Source organism: Entelurus aequoreus, linkage group LG21 (genome assembly GCF_033978785.1).
Source record: "Entelurus aequoreus isolate RoL-2023_Sb linkage group LG21, RoL_Eaeq_v1.1, whole genome shotgun sequence".
NCBI lineage: Eukaryota > Metazoa > Chordata > Actinopteri > Syngnathiformes > Syngnathidae > Entelurus > Entelurus aequoreus.
Genome location: NC_084751.1, coordinates 5,805,454 through 5,832,332, shown reverse-complemented (window position 1 = coordinate 5,832,332; position 26,879 = coordinate 5,805,454). Strand labels below are relative to the sequence as shown.

The window sequence follows — 26,879 nt, the reverse complement described above, 5'->3', positions numbered from 1 at the left end:
CTACGAGGAGCTAGCAGCTACACAACAGCTGAGCTAAAACGACACATTACACATTTAAGAATATCAAATAATTATAGTTGCTCATTACATACACAAAGTTGCCATGGCAGAAGTCTGATAGAAAGTATTCAGTAACAAACGTGTCCGCATCATTCGACTTTCTACAACATGAGCTTGACTTAATCAATTATTGGGGCCACCAGGTGTGGTAAAATTTCAAAATACTATTGCTAAAGCATCCACCATAAGGGTAGTATTTTTCTTGTATTTGTGACAATATAAATATGAGCATATGTTGTTACTTTCACCATATTGAATAAGTTACATAAAAGTTAGGGTTTAGTTGAGTTTGAGTTATTTGTGATATTGCTAAGGGGTCCCCTACCCTAACAACACCCCCAGTGGACCACAGAGGCTAAAGAGACTATCATTGACCTCAAACATGACTTGTCCTCCGCTACTTGGCTATTAGTTGACCTTTTTCTTAGATGTTTCTGAAAGTGATAGTATTACTAACACAGTCCTTTTTTCAGAAACAGAAGGGGGTGAGTGAGGGTAGATACAGACTCCTTGGAACAAAATCGACAATCATCCGACTCTGACACATTCCATAGTTTTAACATTTTTCCCGTGGGTAAGAAGTTATAACTACATTTTAATTTGAAAATAACGATTTTACACATCGATAGTAGTTAAGTAGATCAAATTTAGAATAGGGAGGATGTAAGGGTGAACCATGTATAGTCTTTGATTTCACTGATATGATCAATACGGTACAAGGGAAAAGGTACGTACTGACTTGTGTTGACAATCACAGTGGTTGGCCAGAAGCAACAACAGCCTCAAAAGAGGATGCAACCAGTAATTGAATGACTTGTGAATGACCTAGTACCCCGACATGGTTTCCCCAAAAAGATTAGGTCAGACAACGGCAACCATTTAAAAAAAAAAAAAAAACTCACTTAGCCTTGGTCGAAAAGGCTTTCGGACTAGAACACAGGTTTGGGGTACCATCCTGAGTCCCAAGGTAAGGTTGAAAGGATGGACGAGAATATTAAAAACTAATTGGCTAAAATCTGTGCACAGACCAAATTTAATTGGATTGACATGTTGCAATTAGCGTTAATGATCATTCGAAGGTCCGTGAATAAAACTGTTTTACCGCTCTTTGAGTTTTTCACCCTATGAGCTGCATACAGGTCAGCCCAGGACCAGCAGCCGCCATGGAAGGAGGACTCAGCGTAAAACCAAAATGGTATTTTACACAAAAAATGCAGAATTTGTGTGCCAGTTCTTCTGTACAGATACGAGGATGACAGCCCGCCACTCCAGATTCCCTTCCGGCCGCTGAGAGGGTCAAGATCTAGGTCATCAAACGCAAGTGGACGGAGCCCAGGTGGTCCCTTCAAGGTCGTGGAACGGACGTCTCACGCCCTTCGACTAGCTGGAAAAGGGGACACCTGGTACCACCTCTCCCTCTACACTCCTGCTGAAGAACCTGACAGATTACCAGCGGATGTCATTGCTGACATCGCCACTACATCTGCCCCACTCGACCCCCAGCAGCGCCTTTTGAGCCTGAGGCAGCTGAAGAAGAACGGGAGCAGAAAACGACTCATTTTTAGTGTCATAGAAGAGCGAGGCTTTAATTACACACACATAATCCTACAGCCCAGAAGACGACGCTGAGAGAGAGATTTTCTACCTATATTACTCTTTTTAACTTCTATATTGTATATCCTTATTTGAGACCAGCCTTTATACTCGAAGTTATCCAATTTCTCTTGCTTGTTTTCAGCATAACTATCTGTGTCGTTATATTAAGTGAAAAGTTTGATGTTTATCCCCGTTTCGTTACCTGAATTACTCTGATTTTGATAGACGAAAAGCAGGATGTCACACCCGGTAGTGTTCCCTGACGGACTGGTGCTTGGGCGTGTTCTACTGTCTTTGTGTCTCAGTTCTTCCTTCCTGACGACAGTGACTGACAAGTGTCTAAGAACAAACAGCGGACTTTAAATAGACTGGGTCAAAGGGGATAGCAAGACTTATTTTTTGACCTATGCAGTGTGATTAATTACGGGGGACACAATAGCTATTACCGTGGTAATAACCTCTATATTTGTTACGACGCAACCTGAACCATTGGTGTCGGATGCAGACAACATACTATGGTAAGTGGTGCCCATCGTCCCTTTTATGTTGTTTTGGGGGTTGACCTGACTGATACAGACTCTAATTATTAAAATTAATGTCCTTGAGAGGGCGTTAACTACCTCTACACCCTCTGTAGCACCTAAAGTACCACCCCACCTTGGTGGTGTTTCAAAGGCTCTCACATCTGTGCGTGCTAATGACATCACCACCGAAGGCCTGGTAACTTTGACCTTAGGAGCGGGTACAGGTAAACCTGTGGCTCAGGTGGATGCCAAAACCTGGGTGACTGTGTTGCTTGTTCCGCTGGACGTCCTTTTCCCCACACTTACCCCGCTCCTTTTAAGTTGACTGACATAAATGGCTCAAACTGTCTTATTTCCTTGTTCTCTGAACCCACGCCACCAGGGTGCGATTTGTTGGCTAGTGTGTACCCTCCTGTTGACAATTCCACCCGACTTCTTCCATTTGTGGCCCAAAAGCTGAATTACACGTGTTTTCAATTCAAAGGACCCTCTTCGTCCCCCAACAAATTGGGTGACATTAACCCTTCCTGGTGCACCACACTGATAGATGGCTCAAGGATAGGCCCTTGGGCACGAGCTGACTTATTCTGGTATTGTGGGGAGCACAGATTGTACATTAGAATCCCAACGTTATCCGTAGGGCTTTGTGCTATGGTTAGACTGGTGACCCCACTCACCCTAGTGGGTACCAAATTAACTCCCCTTGTAACTCCTGTCTCAGCGGCCTCTCTAACTTCTCGCCGACGCCGCCATGTTTTATCTCGGAGGAGTGTAAAGGGCTCCTTTGATCTGATGAGGAACCCTGATGGTGTTTACTTTGATGCAATAGGCCAACCAAGAGGGGTCCCCTCACAGCACAAATTGTGGTGTGAATCCTGTGCAGGTTTCGAGAACCTTCCTATCATTGGTGCTATTTTCCCTGTGACTGCTACTAAAAATGTAGAACGCATTAACTATGTTTTTTATAATCTGTGAAGACTGACCAACCTGACTCGTGACGCCGTTGAGGGACTTGCTGAACAACTTGCCCCGACCTCCCTCATGGCCATCCAGAACCGCATAGCCCTTGACCGCATCCTAGCCAAGGAAGAAGGTGTGTGTGCAATGTTTGGTGACCAATGCTGTACCTTCATTCCTAACAATGCTGCCCCCGATGGCTCGGTCCAGAGCGCCTTAGAAGGCCTCAGAGCCTAAGAACTTACTGAAGTTTCCGGTGTCTCTGACCCCTTTAAAGATTGGCTTCATAACACCTTTGGCAGGTGGTCTGACCTAATTAAGTCGGCCCTGGTCTCCATTGGAGTTTTCTTGGCCGTCATAACCTCATGCGGATGCTTTATTGCCCCTTGTGCTAGGTCTCTATGCACCCGCATCATTGTTAGAGCTGTCAAAGGTCAACCCCACCCTGGTTCTGGGCTTGCTATGTCACTGAAGGGGGTCAAGCATAGTGGTGACTTTCAGGGACCGTTAGTTTCCTTCCCTGACAATGACGACATTGACGTTGACTCCCTCCTTCTCTCTCCCATGTAACTATGGTTTGATTGTTTATCGATAGCTTGCTCGAAAACCAAAACAGCACCTACTTTAATGTAGGGCGTGCTTTAGAGGTGTTGCTCTCGTAGGAGAGATCTTTTGGATAAGATCTGAAGGGGGAATTGAAAGATATATATATATATTCATATATCCATATTTTGTGTTACTTATTAATTTTCATAGTCATATTACATATAGCTAATGTTCCATATTGTACTCTTTGCTTTTCTTTTCATCCCATGACAAAGTGCTCGCACTTGGGCCGGCCTTGAAGTAGAAGGCAGAGAGGAGGAATTCCTCCTTCCTGTGCTTCCCAGGCCGACTCAAGATAAGAGACAATGAGCATGTGTTTGAGGTGAGACAAGTGAGGGCGGGGGGAGATACTGAAGAGGAGAGGGCTTTCCGGGAAGTTTTCAGATCAACTTGGGCTGCGCATTTGTATGTGTTGTTCGAGGCTGATCTCATTATTGCCAAAGCTTTGACAATAAAATTACAAAATACCTATTCTGTGCTTGGTGGTACGTTTGAGTTCAGTTGATATGTCAATAAGGAACTTGGGACTGACCAGCGTTTTACATCCCACTTGGAGGAACATCTGGTCAAACGCAACAAGAGTCAGGTTAATGCCAGACTACCTTAGAGAGTCAGGTTAATGCCAGACTATCTTAGAGAGTCAGGTTAATGTCAGACTACCTTAGAGAGTCAGGTTAATGCCAGACTACCTTAGAGAGTCAGGTTAATGCCAGACTACCTTAGAGAGTCAGGTTAATGCCAGACTATCTTAGAGAGTCAGGTTAATGCCAGACTACCTTAGAGAGTCAGGTTAATGCCAGACTACCTTAGAGAGTCAGGTTAATGCCAGACTACCTTAGAGAGTCAGGTTAATGCCAGACTATCTTAGAGAGTCAGGTTAATGTCAGACTACCTTAGAGAGTCAGGTTAATGCCAGACTACCTTAGAGAGTCAGGTTAATGCCAGACTACCTTAGAGAGTCAGGTTAATGCCAGACTACCTTAGAGAGTCAGGTTAATGTCAGACTACCTTAGAGAGTCAGGTTAATGCCAGACTACCTTAGAGAGTCAGGTTAATGCCAGACTACCTTAGAGAGTCAGGTTAATGCCAGACTACCTTAGAGAGTCAGGTTAATGCCAGACTACCTTAGAGAGTCAGGTTAATGTCAGACTACCTTAGAGAGTCACCATGCCAGACTACCTTAGAGAGTCAGGTTAATGTCAGACTACCTTAGAGAGTCAGGTTAATGCCAGACTACCTTAGAGAGTCAGGTTAATGCCAGACTACCTTAGAGAGTCAGGTTAATGTCAGACTACCTTAGAGAGTCAGGTTAATGTCAGACTACCTTAGAGAGTCAGGTTAATGCCAGACTACCTTAGAGAGTCAGGTTAATGTCAGACTACCTTAGAGAGTCAGGTTAATGTCAGACTACCTTAGAGAGTCAGGTTAATGCCAGACTATCTTAGAGAGTCAGGTTAATGTCAGACTACCTTAGAGAGTCAGGTTAATGTCAGACTACCTTAGAGAGTCAGGTTAATGCCAGACTATCTTAGAGAGTCAGGTTAATGTCAGACTACCTTAGAGAGTCAGGTTAATGCCAGACTACCTTAGAGAGTCAGGTTAATGTCAGACTACCTTAGAGAGTCACCATGCCAGACTACCTTAGAGAGTCAGGTTAATGTCAGACTACCTTAGAGAGTCAGGTTAATGTCAGACTACCTTAGAGAGTCAGGTTAATGCCAGACTATCTTAGAGAGTCAGGTTAATGTCAGACTACCTTAGAGAGTCAGGTTAATGTCAGACTACCTTAGAGAGTCAGGTTAATGCCAGACTATCTTAGAGAGTCAGGTTAATGTCAGACTACCTTAGAGAGTCAGGTTAATGCCAGACTACCTTAGAGAGTCAGGTTAATGCCTGACTACCTTAGAGAGTCAGGTTAATGTCAGACTATCTTAGAGAGTCAGGTTAATGCCTGACTACCTTAGAGAGTCAGGTTAATGCCTGACTACCTTAGAGAGTCAGGTTAATGTCAGACTATCTTAGAGAGTCAGGTTAATGCCTGACTACCTTAGAGAGTCAGGTTAATGCCAGACTACCTTAGAGAGTCAGGTTAATGCCTGACTACCTTAGAGAGTCAGGTTAATGTCAGACTACCTTAGAGAGTCAGGTTAATGCCAGACTACCTTAGAGAGTCAGGTTAATGCCTGACTACCTTAGAGAGTCAGGTTAATGTCAGACTACCTTAGAGAGTCACGTTAATGCCAGACTACCTTAGAGAGTCAGGTTAATGCCAGACTACCTTAGAGAGTCACCATGCCAGACTACCTTAGAGAGTCAGGTTAATGCCAGACTACCTTAGAGAGTCAGGTTAATGTCAGACTACCTTAGAGAGTCAGGTTAATGCCAGACTACCTTAGAGAGTCAGGTTAATGCCAGACTACCTTAGAGAGTCAGGTTAATGCCAGACTACCTTAGAGAGTCAGGTTAATGCCAGACTACCTTAGAGAGTCAGGTTAATGCCAGACTACCTTAGAGAGTCACGTTAATGCCAGACTACCTTAGAGAGTCAGGTTAATGCCAGACTACCTTAGAGAGTCAGGTTAATGTCAGACTACCTTAGAGAGTCACCATGCCAGACTACCTTAGAGAGTCAGGTTAATGCCAGACTACCTTAGAGAGTCAGGTTAATGCCAGACTACCTTAGAGAGTCACCATGCCAGACTACCTTAGAGAGTCAGGTTAATGCCAGACTACCTTAGAGAGTCACCATGCCTGACTACCTTAGAGAGTCAGGTTAATGTCAGACTACCTTAGAGAGTCAGGTTAATGCCAGACTACCTTAGAGAGTCACCATGCCAGACTACCTTAGAGAGTCAGGTTAATGTCAGACTACCTTAGAGAGTCAGGTTAATGCCAGACTACCTTAGAGAGTCAGGTTAATGTCAGACTACCTTAGAGAGTCAGGTTAATGCCAGACTACCTTAGAGAGTCAGGTTAATGCCAGACTACCTTAGAGAGTCAGGTTAATGCCAGACTACCTTAGAGAGTCACGTTAATGCCAGACTACCTTAGAGAGTCAGGTTAATGCCAGACTACCTTAGAGAGTCAGGTTAATGTCAGACTACCTTAGAGAGTCACCATGCCAGACTACCTTAGAGAGTCAGGTTAATGCCAGACTACCTTAGAGAGTCAGGTTAATGCCAGACTACCTTAGAGAGTCACCATGCCAGACTACCTTAGAGAGTCAGGTTAATGCCAGACTACCTTAGAGAGTCACCATGCCTGACTACCTTAGAGAGTCAGGTTAATGCCAGACCACCTTAGAGAGTCAGGTTAATGTCAGACTACCTTAGAGAGTCAGGTTAATGCCAGACTACCTTAGAGAGTCACCATGCCAGACTACCTTAGAGAGTCAGGTTAATGTCAGACTACCTTAGAGAGTCAGGTTAATGCCAGACTACCTTAGAGAGTCAGGTTAATGCCAGACTACCTTAGAGAGTCAGGTTAATGCCAGACTACCTTAGAGAGTCAGGTTAATGCCAGACTACCTTAGAGAGTCACCATGCCAGACTACCTTAGAGAGTCAGGTTAATGCCAGACTACCTTAGAGAGTAAGGTTAATGCCAGACTACCTTAGAGAGTCAGGTTAATGCCAGACTACCTTAGAGAGTCAGGTTAATGCCAGACTACCTTAGAGAGTCAGGTTAATGTCAGACTACCTTAGAGAGTCAGGTTAATGCCAGACTACCTTAGAGAGTCACTATGCCAGACTACCTTAGAGAGTCAGGTTAATGCCAGACTACCTTAGAGAGTCAGGTTAATGCCAGACTACCTTAGAGAGTCAGGTTAATGCCAGACTACCTTAGAGAGTCAGGTTAATGCCTGACTACCTTAGAGAGTCAGGTTAATGTCAGACTATCTTAGAGAGTCAGGTTAATGTCAGACTACCTTAGAGAGTCAGGTTAATGCCAGACTACCTTAGAGAGTCAGGTTAATGCCTGACTACCTTAGAGAGTCAGGTTAATGTCAGACTACCTTAGAGAGTCAGGTTAATGCCAGGCTACCTTAGAGAGTCAGGTTAATGCCAGACTACCTTAGAGAGTCAGGTTAATGCCAGACTACCTTAGAGAGTCAGGTTAATGTCAGACTACCTTAGAGAGTCAGGTTAATGCCAGACTACCTTAGAGAGTGTTGCGTTTGACCAGATGTTCCTCCAAGTGGGATGTAAAACGCTGGTCAGTCCCAAGTTCCTTAGATGACACATAAACTGATCTCGAATATACACCAAGCACAGTATAGGTATTTTGTATTTTATTGTCAAATATTTGAGAATAGAGACCAGCCTCGAACAACACATACAAATGCGTAGCCCAAGTTGATCTGAAAACTTCCCGGAAAGCACTCTCCTCTTCAGTATCTCCCCCCGCCCTCACTTGTCTCACCTCAAACACATGCTCATTGTCTCTTATCTTGAGTCGGCCTGGGAAACACAGGAAGGAGGAATTCCTCCTCTCTGCCTTCTACTTCAAGGCCGGCCCAAGTGCGAGCACTTTGTCATGGGATGAAAAGAAAAGCAAAGAGTACAATATGGAACATTAGCTATATGTAATATGACTATGAAAATTAATAAGTAACACAAAATATGGATATATGAAGATATATATATATCTTTCAAGAGTCAGGTTAATGTCAGACTACCTTAGAGAGTCAGGTTAATGCCAGACTACCTTAGAGAGTCAGGTTAATGCCGGACTACCTTAGAGAGTCAGGTTAATGCCAGACTACCTTAGAGAGTCAGGTTAATGCCGGACTACCTTAGAGAGTCAGGTTAATGCCAGACTATCTTAGAGAGTCAGGTTAATGCCAGACTACCTTAGAGAGTCAGGTTAATGCCGGACTACCTTAGAGAGTCAGGTTAATGCCAGACTACCTTAGAGAGTCAGGTTAATGCCAGACTACCTTAGAGAGTCAGGTTAATGTCAGACTACCTTAGAGAGTCAGGTTAATGTCAGACTACCTTAGAGAGTCAGGTTAATGCCAGACTATCTTAGAGAGTCAGGTTAATGTCAGACTACCTTAGAGAGTCAGGTTAATGTCAGACTACCTTAGAGAGTCAGGTTAATGCCAGACTATCTTAGAGAGTCAGGTTAATGTCAGACTACCTTAGAGAGTCAGGTTAATGCCAGACTACCTTAGAGAGTCAGGTTAATGTCAGACTACCTTAGAGAGTCACCATGCCAGACTACCTTAGAGAGTCAGGTTAATGTCAGACTACCTTAGAGAGTCAGGTTAATGTCAGACTACCTTAGAGAGTCAGGTTAATGCCAGACTATCTTAGAGAGTCAGGTTAATGTCAGACTACCTTAGAGAGTCAGGTTAATGTCAGACTACCTTAGAGAGTCAGGTTAATGCCAGACTATCTTAGAGAGTCAGGTTAATGTCAGACTACCTTAGAGAGTCAGGTTAATGCCAGACTACCTTAGAGAGTCAGGTTAATGCCTGACTACCTTAGAGAGTCAGGTTAATGTCAGACTATCTTAGAGAGTCAGGTTAATGCCTGACTACCTTAGAGAGTCAGGTTAATGCCTGACTACCTTAGAGAGTCAGGTTAATGCCAGACTACCTTAGAGAGTCAGGTTAATGCCTGACTACCTTAGAGAGTCAGGTTAATGTCAGACTATCTTAGAGAGTCAGGTTAATGCCTGACTACCTTAGAGAGTCAGGTTAATGCCTGACTACCTTAGAGAGTCAGGTTAATGCCAGACTACCTTAGAGAGTCAGGTTAATGCCAGACTACCTTAGAGAGTCAGGTTAATGTCAGACTATCTTAGAGAGTCAGGTTAATGCCTGACTACCTTAGAGAGTCAGGTTAATGCCAGACTACCTTAGAGAGTCAGGTTAATGCCAGACTACCTTAGAGAGTCAGGTTAATGCCAGACTACCTTAGAGAGTCAGGTTAATGCCTGACTACCTTAGAGAGTCAGGTTAATGTCAGACTACCTTAGAGAGTCAGGTTAATGCCAGACTACCTTAGAGAGTCAGGTTAATGTCAGACTATCTTAGAGAGTCAGGTTAATACCTGACTACCTTAGAGAGTCAGGTTAATGCCTGACTACCTTAGAGAGTCAGGTTAATGCCTGACTACCTTAGAGAGTCAGGTTAATGTCAGACTACCTTAGAGAGTCAGGTTAATGCCAGACTACCTTAGAGAGTCAGGTTAATGTCAGACTATCTTAGAGAGTCAGGTTAATACCTGACTACCTTAGAGAGTCAGGTTAATGCCTGACTACCTTAGAGAGTCAGGTTAATGTCAGACTATCTTAGAGAGTCAGGTTAATGCCTGACTACCTTAGAGAGTCAGGTTAATGTCAGACTACCTTAGAGAGTCAGGTTAATGCCAGACTACCTTAGAGAGTCAGGTTAATGCCGGACTACCTTAGAGAGTCAGGTTAATGCCAGACTACCTTAGAGAGTCAGGTTAATGCCGGACTACCTTAGAGAGTCAGGTTAATGCCAGACTATCTTAGAGAGTCAGGTTAATGCCAGACTACCTTAGAGAGTCAGGTTAATGCCGGACTACCTTAGAGAGTCAGGTTAATGCCAGACTACCTTAGAGAGTCAGGTTAATGCCAGACTACCTTAGAGAGTCAGGTTAATGTCAGACTACCTTAGAGAGTCAGGTTAATGTCAGACTACCTTAGAGAGTCAGGTTAATGCCAGACTATCTTAGAGAGTCAGGTTAATGTCAGACTACCTTAGAGAGTCAGGTTAATGTCAGACTACCTTAGAGAGTCAGGTTAATGCCAGACTATCTTAGAGAGTCAGGTTAATGTCAGACTACCTTAGAGAGTCAGGTTAATGCCAGACTACCTTAGAGAGTCAGGTTAATGTCAGACTACCTTAGAGAGTCACCATGCCAGACTACCTTAGAGAGTCAGGTTAATGTCAGACTACCTTAGAGAGTCAGGTTAATGTCAGACTACCTTAGAGAGTCAGGTTAATGCCAGACTATCTTAGAGAGTCAGGTTAATGTCAGACTACCTTAGAGAGTCAGGTTAATGTCAGACTACCTTAGAGAGTCAGGTTAATGCCAGACTATCTTAGAGAGTCAGGTTAATGTCAGACTACCTTAGAGAGTCAGGTTAATGCCAGACTACCTTAGAGAGTCAGGTTAATGCCTGACTACCTTAGAGAGTCAGGTTAATGTCAGACTATCTTAGAGAGTCAGGTTAATGCCTGACTACCTTAGAGAGTCAGGTTAATGCCTGACTACCTTAGAGAGTCAGGTTAATGCCAGACTACCTTAGAGAGTCAGGTTAATGCCTGACTACCTTAGAGAGTCAGGTTAATGTCAGACTATCTTAGAGAGTCAGGTTAATGCCTGACTACCTTAGAGAGTCAGGTTAATGCCTGACTACCTTAGAGAGTCAGGTTAATGCCAGACTACCTTAGAGAGTCAGGTTAATGCCAGACTACCTTAGAGAGTCAGGTTAATGTCAGACTATCTTAGAGAGTCAGGTTAATGCCTGACTACCTTAGAGAGTCAGGTTAATGCCAGACTACCTTAGAGAGTCAGGTTAATGCCAGACTACCTTAGAGAGTCAGGTTAATGCCAGACTACCTTAGAGAGTCAGGTTAATGCCTGACTACCTTAGAGAGTCAGGTTAATGTCAGACTACCTTAGAGAGTCAGGTTAATGCCAGACTACCTTAGAGAGTCAGGTTAATGTCAGACTATCTTAGAGAGTCAGGTTAATACCTGACTACCTTAGAGAGTCAGGTTAATGCCTGACTACCTTAGAGAGTCAGGTTAATGCCTGACTACCTTAGAGAGTCAGGTTAATGTCAGACTACCTTAGAGAGTCAGGTTAATGCCAGACTACCTTAGAGAGTCAGGTTAATGTCAGACTATCTTAGAGAGTCAGGTTAATACCTGACTACCTTAGAGAGTCAGGTTAATGCCTGACTACCTTAGAGAGTCAGGTTAATGTCAGACTATCTTAGAGAGTCAGGTTAATGCCTGACTACCTTAGAGAGTCAGGTTAATGTCAGACTACCTTAGAGAGTCAGGTTAATGCCAGACTACCTTAGAGAGTCAGGTTAATGCCTGACTACCTTAGAGAGTCAGGTTAATGTCAGACTACCTTAGAGAGTCAGGTTAATGCCAGACTACCTTAGAGAGTCAGGTTAATGCCTGACTACCTTAGAGAGTCAGGTTAATGTCAGACTACCTTAGAGAGTCACGTTAATGCCAGACTACCTTAGAGAGTCAGGTTAATGCCAGACTACCTTAGAGAGTCACCATGCCAGACTACCTTAGAGAGTCAGGTTAATGTCAGACTATCTTCCCACGCAGAACAACTTTTACCTGGAAGGAGAGAAGCCATCACCTCCACTCTCAGACCCACTGAATGCAGTCCGGGGGTTGGGAAATGTGAGTAGACCTCAGCCAGATGCTTACATTCCCACCCCAAGTTGCAGCGACCAACCTGCACCCAGACCTGGCCCTCTGGTCCATGTCCTTGGTCTTGTTCACATTCACTTGTTGTGCTGAATATTTAGTGATCTTTAACTACTATGAAGAATAAACATCCATCTATCTTATTCTGAGCATCCCAAAAATACACACACACACTTACGCACGCACACACAGACACACACACACTCACACACAGACAGACACACTCACACAGACAGACAGATAGACACACACAGACAGACACACTCATACACACACAGACAGACAGATAGACACACACACACACAGACAGACAGATAGACACACACACACACACAGACAGATAGACAGACACACACAGACAGATAGACAGACACACACAGACAGACAGACAGATAAACACACACAGACAGATAGACACACACACAGACAGACAGATAGACACAGACAGATAGACACACACACACACACAGACAGACACACTCATACACACACAGACAGACAGATAGACACACACACACACAGATAGACACACACACACAGACAGACACACTCATACACACACAGACAGACAGATAGACACACACAGACAGATAGACACACACACACACAGACAGACACACTCATATACACACACAGACAGATAGACACACTCATACACACACAGACAGACACACTCATACACACACAGACAGACAGATAGACACACACAGACAGATAGACACACACACAGACAGACACACTCATACACACACAGACAGACAGATAGACACACACAGACAGATAGACACACTCATACACAGACAGACAGACAGATAAACACACACACAGACAGATAGACACACACACAGACAGATAGACACACTCATACACAGACAGACAGACAGATAAACACACACACAGACAGATAGACACACACAGACAGATAGACACACTCATACACAGACAGACAGACAGATAAACACACACACAGACAGATAGACACACACACAGACAGACAGATAGACACACACAGACAGATAGACACACACACACACAGACAGATAGACACACACACAGACAGACACACTCATACACACACTGACAGACAGATAGACACACACACACACAGACAGATAGACACACACAGACAGATAGACACACTCATACACACACACACACAGACAGACAGATAAACACACACACACAGACAGATAGACACACACACACACAGACAGACACACTCATATACACACACAGACAGATAGACACACTCATACACACACAGACAGACACACTCATACACACACAGACAGACAGATAGACACACACAGACAGATAGACACACACACAGACAGACACACTCATACACACACAGACAGACAGATAGACACACACAGACAGATAGACACACTCATACACACACAGACAGACAGACAGATAAACACACACACAGACAGATAGACACACACACACAGACAGACAGATAGACACACACAGACAGATAGACACACACACACACACAGACAGATAGACACACACACAGACAGACACACTCATACACACACTGACAGACAGATAGACACACACACACACACACAGACAGATAGACACACTCATACACACACACACAGACAGACAGATAAACACACACACACAGACAGATAGACACACACACAGACAGACAGATAGACACACACACACACACAGACAGATAGACACACCCACACACAGACAGACACAGATAGACACACGCACACACAGACAGACACACTCATACACACACTGACAGACAGATAGACACACACACACAGACAGATAGACAGACACAGACAGACAGATAGACACACACACACACAGACAGATAGACACACACAGACAGATAGACAGACACAGACAGACACACACTGACAGACAGATAGACACACACACACACACAGACAGATAGACAGACACAGACAGACAGATAGACACACACACACACAGACAGATAGACACACACAGACAGATAGACAGACACAGACATACACACACACACACACACAGACAGATAGACAGACACAAACATACACACACTGACAGACAGATAGACACACACACACACAGACAGATAGACAGACACAGACAGACAGATAGACACACACACACACAGACAGACAGATAGACACACACACAGACAGATAGACAGACACAGACAGACAGATAGACACACACACACACAGACAGACAGATAGACACACACACAGACAGATAGACAGACACAGACAGACAGATAGACACACACACACACAGACAGATAGACACACACAGACAGATAGACAGACACACACAGACAGACACACTCATACACAGACAGACAGACAGACAGATAAACACACACACACAGACACGTGTGTACACACACTCACACAGTCCTCTGCTGCCCTCTGCTGGGTATTTTGTATTTATCTTTATGGTATTTATCTTTCTTCAACTTTTGACACTTCCTGTTGTGTAGCAACTCTTCTTCTTCATCATCATCATATTTGATGTTTACGTCCCTCAAGTAAACACACACACACACACACACACACACACACACACATCCTAATATTATTAATAATCATACCATCAAGTGGGAGTTTATGTTTGTTATGTCTGAATGTGTGCCTGTGGGTCAATGTGTGTGTGTGTGTGTGAAAATGTGCAAGTGTTTTTGTGTTTCTGTGTGTGTGTGTGTGTGTGTGTTGCCCCCAAGTGGCCTAATTGAAACACTGATTTTAATTTATGTTCAATTGGTTGAGTTGTCAAAACAAATGACATCTTCACACTAAAATGATTTACTGAGGAAAACACACACACACGTACACACACGTACACACACACACACACGTACACACACAGCCACAGTGTGTGTGCACAGATAGCAGCAGGTTAAACATTAATGGTAGCTTGTAAAGCTAACACCAAGACAGTGAACCTTTGGAGTTTGATATGATGGCCTCACACACACACACACACACACACACACACACACACACACACACGGTCAGAATGACACAGGTGTGAGTGTAGGAGGTTGATCTCTGAAATTGCTCAGGTGAGTTCTTCTATTTTTTATGGCAACAAAGATGTGGTAAATAAAAATGTAGACATAAAGTACGTCTATTGACTTTAAACGGGCGTAAGTGAGGCAAGGTGCTAACATGCTAACTACCGTGCTAACTGCGTGTGTCCGAATCGTTCATATTGAAGCTAAAGTTATTTTTGTGATAACTCACTATTTCACTATTTGATCCATGACTGTATAATTCTTCAACATTTAATAATAATAATAATAATTTATCTATTTAATCCATGATTGTATAATTCTTCAACATTTAATAATAATAATAATTTAACTATTTGATCTATGATTGTATAATTCTTCAACATTTAATAATAATAATAATTTCACTATTAATCCATGATTGTATAATTCTTCAACATTTAATAATAATAATAATAATAATTTATCTATTTAATCCATGATTGTATAATTCTTCAACATTTAATAATAATAATAATTTCACTATTAATCCATGATTGCATTATTCTTCAACATTTAATAATAATAATGATTATTATTATTATTTCACTATTTGATCCATGGTTGTATAATTCTTTACTATATTATCTGGACTTTTAATATAATTTTATTTATTTGAATATTATTGCATTATTTAATAAATATTTATTGTTATTTTAATGTAATTGTATTTTTTTTAAATATTATTGTATTATTTAATAGATAGTTATTATTCTTTACATTGTTTTATGATTTTTTAAACATCATTATATTATCTAATAAACATGTATTATTATTGAAATATAATTCATTATCTTTAAGTAGTATATTCTTAGTATTGTTTTATTTTTTTCAAATATGTTATTTAGTATTTAATAAATATGTATTATTATTCTAATATAATTAATTATCTTTAAGTATTATTCATTAAATATTATTTTATTATTTCATCAATATTTACTATTTATTAAAGATCATTTATTATCATGAACTATTATTCCTTAAATATGATTTTAATTCTTTAAATAATCTTGTATTTTTCTTCCCTTTTTATTATTCAATAAAATAATGATTTAAAAGTTATTTATGTTGTTTGTTACTTTTTATGATTTAAAAGTTATTTATGTTGTTGTTTGTTACTTTTTATGATTTAAAAGTTATTTATGTTGTTGTTTGTTACTTTTTATGATTTAAAAGTTATTTATGTTTGTTACTTTTTATGATTTAAAAGTTATTTATGTTGTGTTTGTTACTTTTTATGATTTAAAAGTTATTTATGTTGTTTTTTGTTACTTTTTATGATTTAAAAGTTATTTATGTTGTTGTTTGTTACTTTTTATGATTTAAAAGTCATTTATGTTGTTTATTATTTTTATGATTTAAAAGTCATTTATGTTGTTTATTATTTTTATGATTTAAAAGTTATTTATGTTGTTGTTTATTATTTTTATGATTTAAAAGTCATTTATGTTGTTACTTTTTATGATGTAAAGGTTATTTATGTGGTTGATTATTTGATTTATTTATGTAAATATTGTTCTTTGTTCCTCATTATTCTTGGAATATAATTTCAAGCTCAAACCGCCCCGCCAGCCCATTGGTGGACAAGGAGGTCATGTGACCTCTCAGGCAAACCACCAGGCGGCCGAGGGTCAAACTGCTGACCTTTGACCTCCACTGCCACCATGTGACGTGTCCTTGTTTTGGCAGCGAGCGCGGCTAATTAGCTTGATTTGCTAAGCTGTCAATCAAAGCCAATGGAAACCAATCAGAGCGCAGGAGAGGACGAACTGGCGGGGATGCCAAAGGAGGCGGGGCTAAGGGCGCTGGTGCAGCGAACGGGATATCGTCTGCAGCAGGTGAGGCCGCACGTCCTCGTCTTTGTCCGCCGCTAACGCTCTTCCCGCCAGGAGAACGGTCAGCGGCGCTATGGCGGCCCCCCGCCCGGCTGGGATGCCCCGCCCCCCGAGAGAGGAAGTGAGATCTTCGTGGGAAAACTACCTCGAGATCTGTTCGAGGACGAGCTGGTGCCGCTGTGCGAGAAGGTGGGACTTCCTGTCTGCTCTCACAACTTCCTGTCTGCTCGCTCAACTTCCTGTCTGCTCTCACAACTTCCTGTCTGCTCGCTCAACTTCCTGTCTGCTCTCACAACTTCCTGTCTGCTCGCTCAACTTCCTGTCTGCTCTCACAACTTCCTGTCTGTTCACTCAACTTCCTGTCTGCTCACTCAACTTCCTGTCTGCTCACTCAACTTCCTGTCTGCTTACTCAACTTTCTGTTTTCTTGCTCAACTTTCTGTTTGCTTGCTCAACTTCCTGTCTGCTTGCTCAACTTTCTGTTTGCTTGCTCAACTTCCTGTCTGCTTGCTCAACTTTCTGTTTGCTTGCTCAACTTCCTGTCTGCTTGCTCAACTTTCTGTTTGCTTGCTCAACTTCCTGTCTGCTTGCTCAACTTTCTGTTTGCTTGCTCAACTTCCTGTCTGCTTGCTCAACTTTCTGTTTGCTTGCTCAACTTCCTGTTTGCTTGCTCAACTTCCTGTCTGCTTGCTCAACTTCCTGTCTGCTTGCTCAACTTTCTGTTTGCTTGCTCAACTTCCTGTCTGCTTGCTCAACTTCCTGTCTGCTCACTCAACTTCCTGTCTGCTTACTCAACTTTCTGTTTTCTTGCTCAACTTTCTGTTTGCTTGCTCAACTTCCTGTCTGCTTGCTCAACTTTCTGTTTGCTTGCTCAACTTCCTGTCTGCTTGCTCAACTTTCTGTTTGCTTGCTCAACTTCCTGTCTGCTTGCTCAACTTTCTGTTTGCTTGCTCAACTTCCTGTCTGCTTGCTCAACTTTCTGTTTGCTTGCTCAACTTCCTGTCTGCTTGCTCAACTTTCTGTTTGCTTGCTCAACTTCCTGTCTGCTTGCTCAACTTCCTGTCTGCTTGCTCAACTTTCTGTTTGCTTGCTCAACTTCCTGTCTGCTTGCTCAACTTTCTGTTTGCTTGCTCAACTTCCTGTCTGCTTGCTCAACTTCCTGTCTGCTTGCTCAACTTTCTGTTTGCTTGCTCAACTTCCTGTCTGCTTGCTCAACTTTCTGTTTGCTTGCTCAACTTCCTGTCTGCTTGCTCAACTTTCTGTTTGCTTGCTCAACTTCCTGTCTGCTTGCTCAACTTTCTGTTTGCTTGCTCAACTTCCTGTCTGCTTGCTCAACTTTCTGTTTGCTTGCTCAACTTCCTGTCTGCTTGCTCAACTTCCTGTCTGCTTGCTCAACTTTCTGTTTGCTTGCTCAACTTCCTGTCTGCTTGCTCAACTTCCTGTCTGCTTGCTCAACTTTCTGTTTGCTTGCTCAACTTCCTGTCTGCTCACTCAACTTCCTGTCTGCTCACTCAACTTCCTGTCTGCTTACTCAACTTTCTGTTTTCTTGCTCAACTTTCTGTTTGCTTGCTCAACTTCCTGTCTGCTTGCTCAACTTTCTGTTTGCTTGCTCAACTTCCTGTCTGCTTGCTCAACTTTCTGTTTGCTTGCTCAACTTCCTGTCTGCTTGCTCAACTTTCTGTTTGCTTGCTCAACTTCCTGTCTGCTTGCTCAACTTTCTGTTTGCTTGCTCAACTTCCTGTCTGCTTGCTCAACTTTCTGTTTGCTTGCTCAACTTCCTGTCTGCTTGCTCAACTTCCTGTCTGCTTGCTCAACTTTCTGTTTGCTTGCTCAACTTCCTGTCTGCTTGCTCAACTTTCTGTTTGCTTGCTCAACTTCCTGTCTGCTTGCTCAACTTCCTGTCTGCTTGCTCAACTTTCTGTTTGCTTGCTCAACTTCCTGTCTGCTTGCTCAACTTTCTGTTTGCTTGCTCAACTTCCTGTCTGCTTGCTCAACTTTCTGTTTGCTTGCTCAACTTCCTGTCTGCTTGCTCAACTTTCTGTTTGCTTGCTCAACTTCCTGTCTGCTTGCTCAACTTTCTGTTTGCTTGCTCAACTTCCTGTCTGCTTGCTCAACTTCCTGTCTGCTTGCTCAACTTTCTGTTTGCTTGCTCAACTTCCTGTCTGCTTGCTCAACTTTCTGTTTGCTTGCTCAACTTCCTGTCTGCTTGCTCAACTTCCTGTCTGCTTGCTCAACTTTCTGTTTGCTTGCTCAACTTCCTGTCTGCTTGCTCAACTTTCTGTTTGCTTGCTCAACTTCCTGTCTGCTTGCTCAACTTCCTGTCTGCCTGCTCAACTTCCTGTCTGCTTGCTCAACTTTCTGTTTGCTTGCTCAACTTCCTGTCTGCTTGCTCAACTTCCTGTCTGCTTGCTCAACTTTCTGTTTGCTTGCTCAACTTCCTGTCTGCTTGCTCAACTTTCTGTTTGCTTGCTCAACTTCCTGTCTGCTTGCTCAACTTCCTGTCTGCTTGCTCAACTTTCTGTTTGCTTGCTCAACTTCCTGTCTGCTTGCTCAACTTTCTGTTTGCTTGCTCAACTTCCTGTCTGCTTGCTCAACTTTCTGTTTGCTTGCTCAACTTCCTGTCTGCTTGCTCAACTTTCTGTTTGCTTGCTCAACTTCCTGTCTGCTTGCTCAACTTCCTGTCTGCTCACTCAACTTCCTGTCTGCTCGCTCAACTTCCTGTCTGCTTACTCAACTTTCTGTTTTCTTGCTCAACTTTCTGTTTGCTTGCTCAACTTCCTGTCTGCTTGCTCAACTTCCTGTCTGCTCACTCAACTTCCTGTCTGCTCGCTCAACTTCCTGTCTGCTTGCTCAACTTTCTGTTTTCTTGCTCAACTTTCTGTTTGCTTGCTCAACTTTCTGTTTGCTTGCTCAACTTCCTGTCTGCTTACTCAACTTTCTGTTTGCTTGCTCAACTTCCTGTCTGCTTGCTCAACTTTCTGTTTGCTTGCTCAACTTTCTGTTTGCTTGCTCAACTTCCTGTCTGCTTGCTCAACTTTCTGTTTGCTTGCTCAACTTCCTGTCTGCTCGCTCAACTTCCTGTCTGCCTGCTCAACTTCCTGTCTGCTCGCTCAACTTCCTGTTTGCTCGCTCAACTTCTTGTTGCCTGTCAACTTCCTGTTTCTCGCTCAACTTCCTGTTTGCTTGACCAACTTCCTGTGTGCTTGCTTAACTTCCTGTCTGCTCCCTCAACTTCCAGTTTCTCACTCAACTTCCTGTCTGCTTACTCAACTTCCTGTTTGCTCGCTCAACTTCCTGTCTGCTCGCTCAACTTCCTGTCTGCCTGCTCAACTTTCTGTCTGCTCGCTCAACTTCCTGTTTGCTTGCTCAACTTCCTGTCTGCTCGCTCAACTTCCTGTCTGCCTGCTCAACTTCCTGTCTGCTCGCTCAACTTCCTGTTTGCTCGCTCAACTTCTTGTTGCCCGTCAACTTCCTGTTTCTCGCTCAACTTCCTGTTTGCTTGACCAACTTCCTGTGTGCTTGCTTAACTTCCTGTCTGCTCCCTCAACTTCCTGTTTCTCGCTCAACTTCCTGTCTGCTTACTCAACTTTCTGTTTGCTCACGCAACTTCCTGTCTGCTTACTCAACTTCCTGTTTGCTCACTCAACTTCCTGTCTGCTCGCTCAACTTCCTGTCTGCCTGCTCAACTTTCTGTCTGCACGCTCAACTTCCTGTTTGCTTGCTCAACTTCCTGTCTGCTCGCTCAACTTCCTGTCTGCCTGCTCAACTTCCTGTCTGCTCGCTCAACTTCCTGTTTGCTCGCTCAACTTCTTGTTGCCCGTCAACTTCCTGTTTCTCGCTCAACTTCCTGTTTGCTCGACCAACTTCCTGTGTGCTTGCTTAACTTCCTGTCTGCTCCCTCAACTTCCTGTTTTTCGCTCAACTTCCTGTCTGCTTACTCAACTTTCTGTTTGCTCACGCAACTTCCAGTTTCTCACTCAACTTCCTGTCTGCTTACTCAACTTCCTGTTTGCTCGCTCAACTTCCTGTCTGCTCGCTCAACTTCCTGTTTGCTTGCTCAACTTCCTGTCTGCTCGCTCAACTTCCTGTCTGCCTGCTCAACTTCCTGTCTGCTCGCTCAACTTCCTGTTTGCTCGCTCAACTTCTTGTTGCCCGTCAACTTCCTGTTTCTCGCTCAACTTCCTGTTTGCTTGACCAACTTCCTGTGTGCTTGCTCAACTTCCTGTCTGCTCCCTCAACTTCCTGTTTCTCGCTCAACTTCCTGTCTGCTTACTCAACTTTCTGTTTGCTCACGCAACTTCCAGTTTCTCACTCAACTTCCTGTCTGCTTACTCAACTTTCTGTTTGCTCACGCAACTTCCAGTTTCTCACTCAACTTCCTGTCTGCTTACTCAACTTCCTGTTTGCTTGCTCAACTTCCTGTCTGCTCGCTCAACTTCCTGTCTGCCTGCTCAACTTTCTGTTTGCTCGCTCAACTTCCTGTTTGCTTGCTCAACTTCCTGTCTGCTGGCTCAGTTCGGGAAGATCTACGAGGTGAGGATGATGATGGATTTCAACGGGAACAACCGCGGCTACGCCTTCGTCACCTTCGCCAGCAAACAGGAAGCCAGGGCGGCCATGAAGCAGCTCAACAACTACGAGATCAGGTGAACTCCGCCGGCGACTGGTTGCCACGCCAGCCGCTGACCGCCGTCCTTGACTCCGCCCCCGTGGCAGGAACGGCCGCCTCCTGGGCGTCTGCGCCAGCGTGGACAACTGCCGTCTCTTCGTGGGCGGCATCCCCAAAGGCAAGCAGCGCGAGGAGATCCTGGCGGAGGTGAGGAAGGTGACGGACGGCGTGGTGGACGTCATCGTGTATCCCAGCGCCGCCGACAAGTCCAAAAACCGCGGATTCGCCTTCGTGGAGTACGAGAGTCACCGGGCGGCCGCCATGGCTCGCCGCAAACTGTTGCCAGGTAACCGCGCTCGCCTCCGCCTCGTCCCCGCGCGGGTCACTTCCTGTTTGTCCGCACAGGTCGCATCCAGCTGTGGGGTCACGCCATCGCCGTGGACTGGGCGGAGCCTGAGGTGGAGGTGGACGAGGACACCATGGCGACAGTGAAGATCCTCTACGTGAGGAACTTGATGCTGCAGACCAGCGAGGAGAGCATCCAGAAGGAGTTCAACGCCGTCAAAGCAGGTGTCCGTCCGTCCGCACGCCGCCGCCTTCGTGCGCCTGACCTCTGACCCCAGCACTGTGTGGCGCAGGCGCGGTGGAGCGGGTCAAGAAGATCCGCGACTACGCCTTCATCCACTTCACACACCGCCAGGACGCCATCGACGCCATGGCGGCCCTCGACGGCAAGGTGAGTCCTGCCGTCAAACGCGCTAGGGTCAAACACACCAAGGTCAAACACGCTAACGTCGAACACGTCAAACACACCAAGGTCAAACACACCAAGGTCAAACATGCTAAGGTCAAACACACCAAGGTCAAACACGCTAACGTCGAACACGTCAAACACACCAAGGTCAAACACACCAAGGTCAAACATGCTAAGGTCAAACACACCAAGGTCAAACACGCTAACGTCGAACACGTCAAACACACCAAGGTCAAACACACCAAGGTCAAACATGCTAAGGTCAAACACACCAAGGTCAAACACGCTAACGTCGAACACGTCAAACACACCAAGGTCAAACACACCAAGGTCAAACATGCTAAGGTCAAACACACCAAGGTCAAACACGCTAACGTCGAACACGTCAAACACACCAAGGTCAAACACACCAAGGTCAAACATGCTAAGGTCAAACACACCAAGGTCAAACACGCTAACGTCGAACACGTCAAACACACCAAGGTCAAACATGCTAAGGTCAAACACACCAAGGTCAAACATGCTAAGGTCAAACACACCAAGGTCAAACACACTATGGTCGAACACACCAAGGTCAAACACGCTAACATCGAACACGTCAAACACTACGGTCAAACACGCTAAGGTCAAACACACCAAGGTCAAACACGCTAACGTCGAACACGTCAAACACACCAAGGTCAAACACACCAAGGTCAAACATGCGAAGGTCAAACACACCAAGGTCAAACACACCAAGGTCAAACACGCTAACGTCGAACACGTCAAACACACCAAGGTCAAACACACCAAGGTCAAACATGCTAAGGTCAAACACACCAAGGTCAAACACACCAAGGTCAAACACGCTAACGTCGAACACGTCAAACACACCAAGGTCAAACACACCAAGGTCAAACATGCTAAGGTCAAACACACCAAGGTCAAACACGCTAACGTCGAACACGTCAAACACACCAAGATCAAACATGCTAAGGTCAAACACACCAAGGTCAAACACACCAAGGTCAAACACGCTAACGTCGAACACGTCAAACACACCAAGGTCAAACACGCTAACGTCGAACACGTCAAACACACCAAGGTCAAACACGCTAAGGTCAAACAAGCTAAGGTCAAACACACCGAAGTCCAACACACCAAGGTCAAACCTGCTAACGTTGAACACGTCAAACACACCAAGGTCAAACACGGCAACATCAAACACACCAAGGTCAAACAAGCTAAGGTCAAACACGTCAAACACACCAAGGTCAAACACGCTAAGGTCAAACAAACTAAGGTCAAACGCGCCAAAGTCAAACACACCAAGGTCAAACAAGCTAAGGTCAAACACGCCAACGTCAAACACACCAAGGTCAAACAAGCTAAGGTCAAACATGCTGAGGTCAAACACATCAAACACACCAAGGTCAAACAAGCTAAGGTCAAACATGCTAAGGTCAAACACGTTAAGGTCAAACACGCTAATGTCAAACATGCTAACGTGGACTAACGTGGTCTAACGTGGTCTGACGTGAACTAACGTGGTCTAACAGGGTCTAACGTGGACTAACGTGGTCTGACGTGGTCTTACATGGACTAACGTGGTCTAACGTGAACTAACGTGGACGATCATGGACTAACGTGGTCTAACGTGGACTGACGTGGTCTTACATGGACTAACGTGGTCTAACGTGAACTAACGTGGACGATCATGGACTAACGTGGTCTAACGTGGACTGACGTGGTCTTACATGGACTAACGTGGTCTAACGTGAACTAACGTGGACGATCATGGACTAACGTGGTCTAACGTGGACTAACGTGGACTAAAGTGGTCTAACGTGGACTAACGTGGTCTAACGTGAACTAACGTGGACGATCATGGACTAACGTGGTCTAACGTGGACTGACGTGGTCTTACATGGACTAACGTGGTCTAACGTGAACTAACGTGGACGATCATGGACTAACGTGGTCTAACGTGGACTAACGTGGACTAAAGTGGTCTAACGTGGACTAACGTGGACTAACGTGGTCTAACGTGGACTGACGTGGTCTAACGTGGTCTAACGGGGTCTAACATGGACTAACGGGGTCTAACGTGGACTAATGTGGACTAACGGCGTCTAACGTGGACTAACTGGGTCTAACGGGGTCTAACGTGGTCTAACGTGGACTAACGTGGTCTAACGCTGTCTCTGGATGGCAGGTTGTGGACGGCTCGCCCATCCAGGTGACGCTGGCCAAGCCAGTGGACAAGGACAACTATGTGCGCTACACGCGAGGAACGGGAGGACGAGGAAGCTCACTGCTGCAGGCCGACTATGCCGCCTACACCTTGGGCCAGGTGGGAGGAGCTTAGATAGGTCGAATGACACCTGAAATACCTGTCCCCTCCCCCTCTTTAGGTGTACGACCCGTCTGTGGCCTACCTTGGTGCGCCCGTCTTTTACGCCCCGCAGGCTTACGCCGCCGTCCCTGGCCAGTTCCGCTTCCCGGCGGCTAAAGGTCACGTTGGAGGACGCGGTCTGCTCAGAACGCCCTCCGTGCGAGGTGAGCGCCGTTTTCTTTTTCCGGTTTACCTTTGCAAGCAAATCACTTCTGCTGGCTGTTGACAGACGCACAAGACCTGCCCTACGCTAACGTTAGTCTATCATGCTATGCCAACTAACATGTCCTATGTTATGCTAACTAACGTCTATTATGCTATGCTAACTAATGTGTTCTATTCTATGCTAACTTTCATGTTCCATGCTATGCTAACTAATGTGTTCTAAGTTATACTAATAAGGTCTACTATATTGTGCTACCTTTCATTTTCTATCCTATGCTAACTAAGGTGTTCTAAGCTATGCTAATTTGGGTGTGCTATGCTATGGTAACTAAGGTGTGCTATGCTAACTGTCATGTTCAAATCTATGCTAACTGACCTGTTTTATTTTATGCTAACTAACGTGTGCTATCCTATGCTAACTATGATGTCCTATGCTAACTACCGTGTTGTGTGCTATGCTAATTCTAAGCTATGCTAACTAGCCTGTTGTGCGCTATGCTAACTAGCATGTTTGACATTAACGAGTCCAAAAGTAGCGCCGGCGGTCTTGTGCTGTGGGCGGCCTTGTGCCGTGGTCAGTCCAGTAGAAGTTGGAATCACCAAACACGGAGAATGTTGTGAATGATCTGCCAAAGTGGAGGAGATGATCTTGCTTGTCTTGATTTGAAGTGATTTCATTGATTTCGCTGCCTTTTCGGTCTCCTGTAGAAATTTACATGACTGTACCTGTAGGGGCCGCTGGGGTGCGGGGGCTGGGTGGGCGGGGCTACCTTAGCTACGCTGCGGCTGGTGGAGCCGCGTGCCGCGAGGGAGGAGCCTCCTTCGGGGCGAAGGCGGACAAGCCGGCGGAGGAGAAGCTCTATGACCTTCTGCCCGGGATGGAGCTGACCCCCATCGCCCCGGCCACCATGAGCATCAAGGTGGGCGCCATTAAGCCGGCGCCGCAGGTAAGAGCCCACGCCCCTGCGGCCAGAAGGCAAGAGAAGCCGGTGACCAGGATTGTGTGGCAGGTTCTGGAGGAAGTGTGTCAGAAGAACAACTGGGGTCAGCCCGTGTACCAGCTGCACTCGGCCATCGCACCGGACCAGCGGCCGCTCTTCCTCTACAAGATCAGCATCCCGGCGCTCGCCAGCACGTACGCACCCTACCTCGCCGCCGCCGCCGCTCCTTTCTTCCCGTAGTCGTATGACCGAGTAGCTGGCTTCCCGCAGGCCCCCCTTCACGCCCGCCAAGCTGAGCGCCGCCGTGGACGAAGCTAAGGTGCACGCCGCCGAGCACACGCTGCACACGTTGGGCCTGCAGGTGGAGGGCGCCGCAGAGGCCGTGGCCACAGTCGCCTTCCCAGGTACGTGAAGGTCCGTACCCACCGCTAACACGCTGGCGTCCTGCCGGGGCGCAGGGAGTGAAGGCATGGCCCTCTCTTGCAGGTTACGCTCTAGGGAGCCCAGCGCCGTCCGCCTCCCAGCTGAAGTCTCTGGGTCAGGACGTGACGGCCTACGCCGCCTACGAGGGCTACCCCGCCTTTGCCCTGGCAACACAGCGACACAGCGACGGATATGGCGTCTTCTAGGGCTTTTATTTTGAAGGTGGCCAGTTTATGACGTTTGAACCTTCTTTGTAGTTGAGGATGTTTCATTCAGTATTAAAGCCTTTTTACAAACAAATCCACTTCCTGTCCAAAAGCATCCAAAGCCCTACACTACATCCTGTCCACAAACAGGAAGGGGAGGAGCTAGGACTCATTTTAGGGAAGGCCACCAGAGGGAGACATTACACACGAAGTTCATGTTTTCATTCCGATCCCCAGCTGCTCCTGCACCTGCGCACGCAGTTCCTGCTTCTGCACCTGGAAACAGGAAACAGGAAGTGCCCGTCAGCTTCCTTATTCACTTCCTACTTGCTGACTTGTACACTTG

General features: G+C 45.1%; 2 protein-coding genes across 5 annotated transcripts in view; one reads left to right on the top strand and one right to left on the bottom strand.

The window, feature by feature from the left end:
- Positions 1–15,101: 15,101 nt before the first annotated feature.
- On the top strand, positions 15,102–26,627 carry LOC133638209 (APOBEC1 complementation factor-like). Of its 4 annotated transcripts, none has more exons than XM_062030575.1 (13): positions 15,102–15,237; positions 16,915–17,063; positions 17,115–17,249; positions 21,577–21,707; positions 21,778–22,016; positions 22,076–22,240; positions 22,309–22,406; positions 24,619–24,756; positions 24,818–24,962; positions 25,696–25,910; positions 25,974–26,098; positions 26,175–26,308; positions 26,391–26,627. In XM_062030575.1, exons 2-13 carry the CDS (start codon positions 16,962–16,964, stop codon positions 26,531–26,533), a joined length of 1,770 nt encoding a protein of 589 aa, XP_061886559.1. In that variant the 5' UTR covers positions 15,102–15,237; positions 16,915–16,961; the 3' UTR covers positions 26,534–26,627. The 4 variants fall into 4 exon arrangements, with proteins under 4 accessions (XP_061886559.1, XP_061886561.1, XP_061886558.1 ...); XM_062030577.1 differs by having other exon boundaries at positions 25,672–25,883; XM_062030574.1 differs by having other exon boundaries at positions 25,672–25,910.
- The window catches only part of LOC133638210 (medium-chain acyl-CoA ligase ACSF2, mitochondrial-like), a 35,280-nt gene continuing 34,903 nt past the window's right edge, over positions 26,503–26,879 (bottom strand). Inside the window, exon 17 of the mRNA XM_062030579.1 lies at positions 26,503–26,809. Coding sequence (XP_061886563.1) covers positions 26,747–26,809 — 63 coding nt within the window. The 3' untranslated portion in view covers positions 26,503–26,746. The remainder of the gene's footprint in view (positions 26,810–26,879) is intronic.

Bases quoted from the DNA above. Each gene is read 5' to 3' on its own strand.
- LOC133638209 (XM_062030574.1), top strand. From the start codon at position 16,962: ATGGAAACCAATCAGAGCGCAGGAGAGGACGAACTGGCGGGGATGCCA. The intron at 21,708-21,777 runs GTGAACTCCGCC...CCCCCGTGGCAG, and splicing joins CTCAACAACTACGAGATCAG to GAACGGCCGCCTCCTGGGCG. The intron at 26,099-26,174 runs GTACGCACCCTA...GGCTTCCCGCAG, and splicing joins ATCCCGGCGCTCGCCAGCAC to GCCCCCCTTCACGCCCGCCA.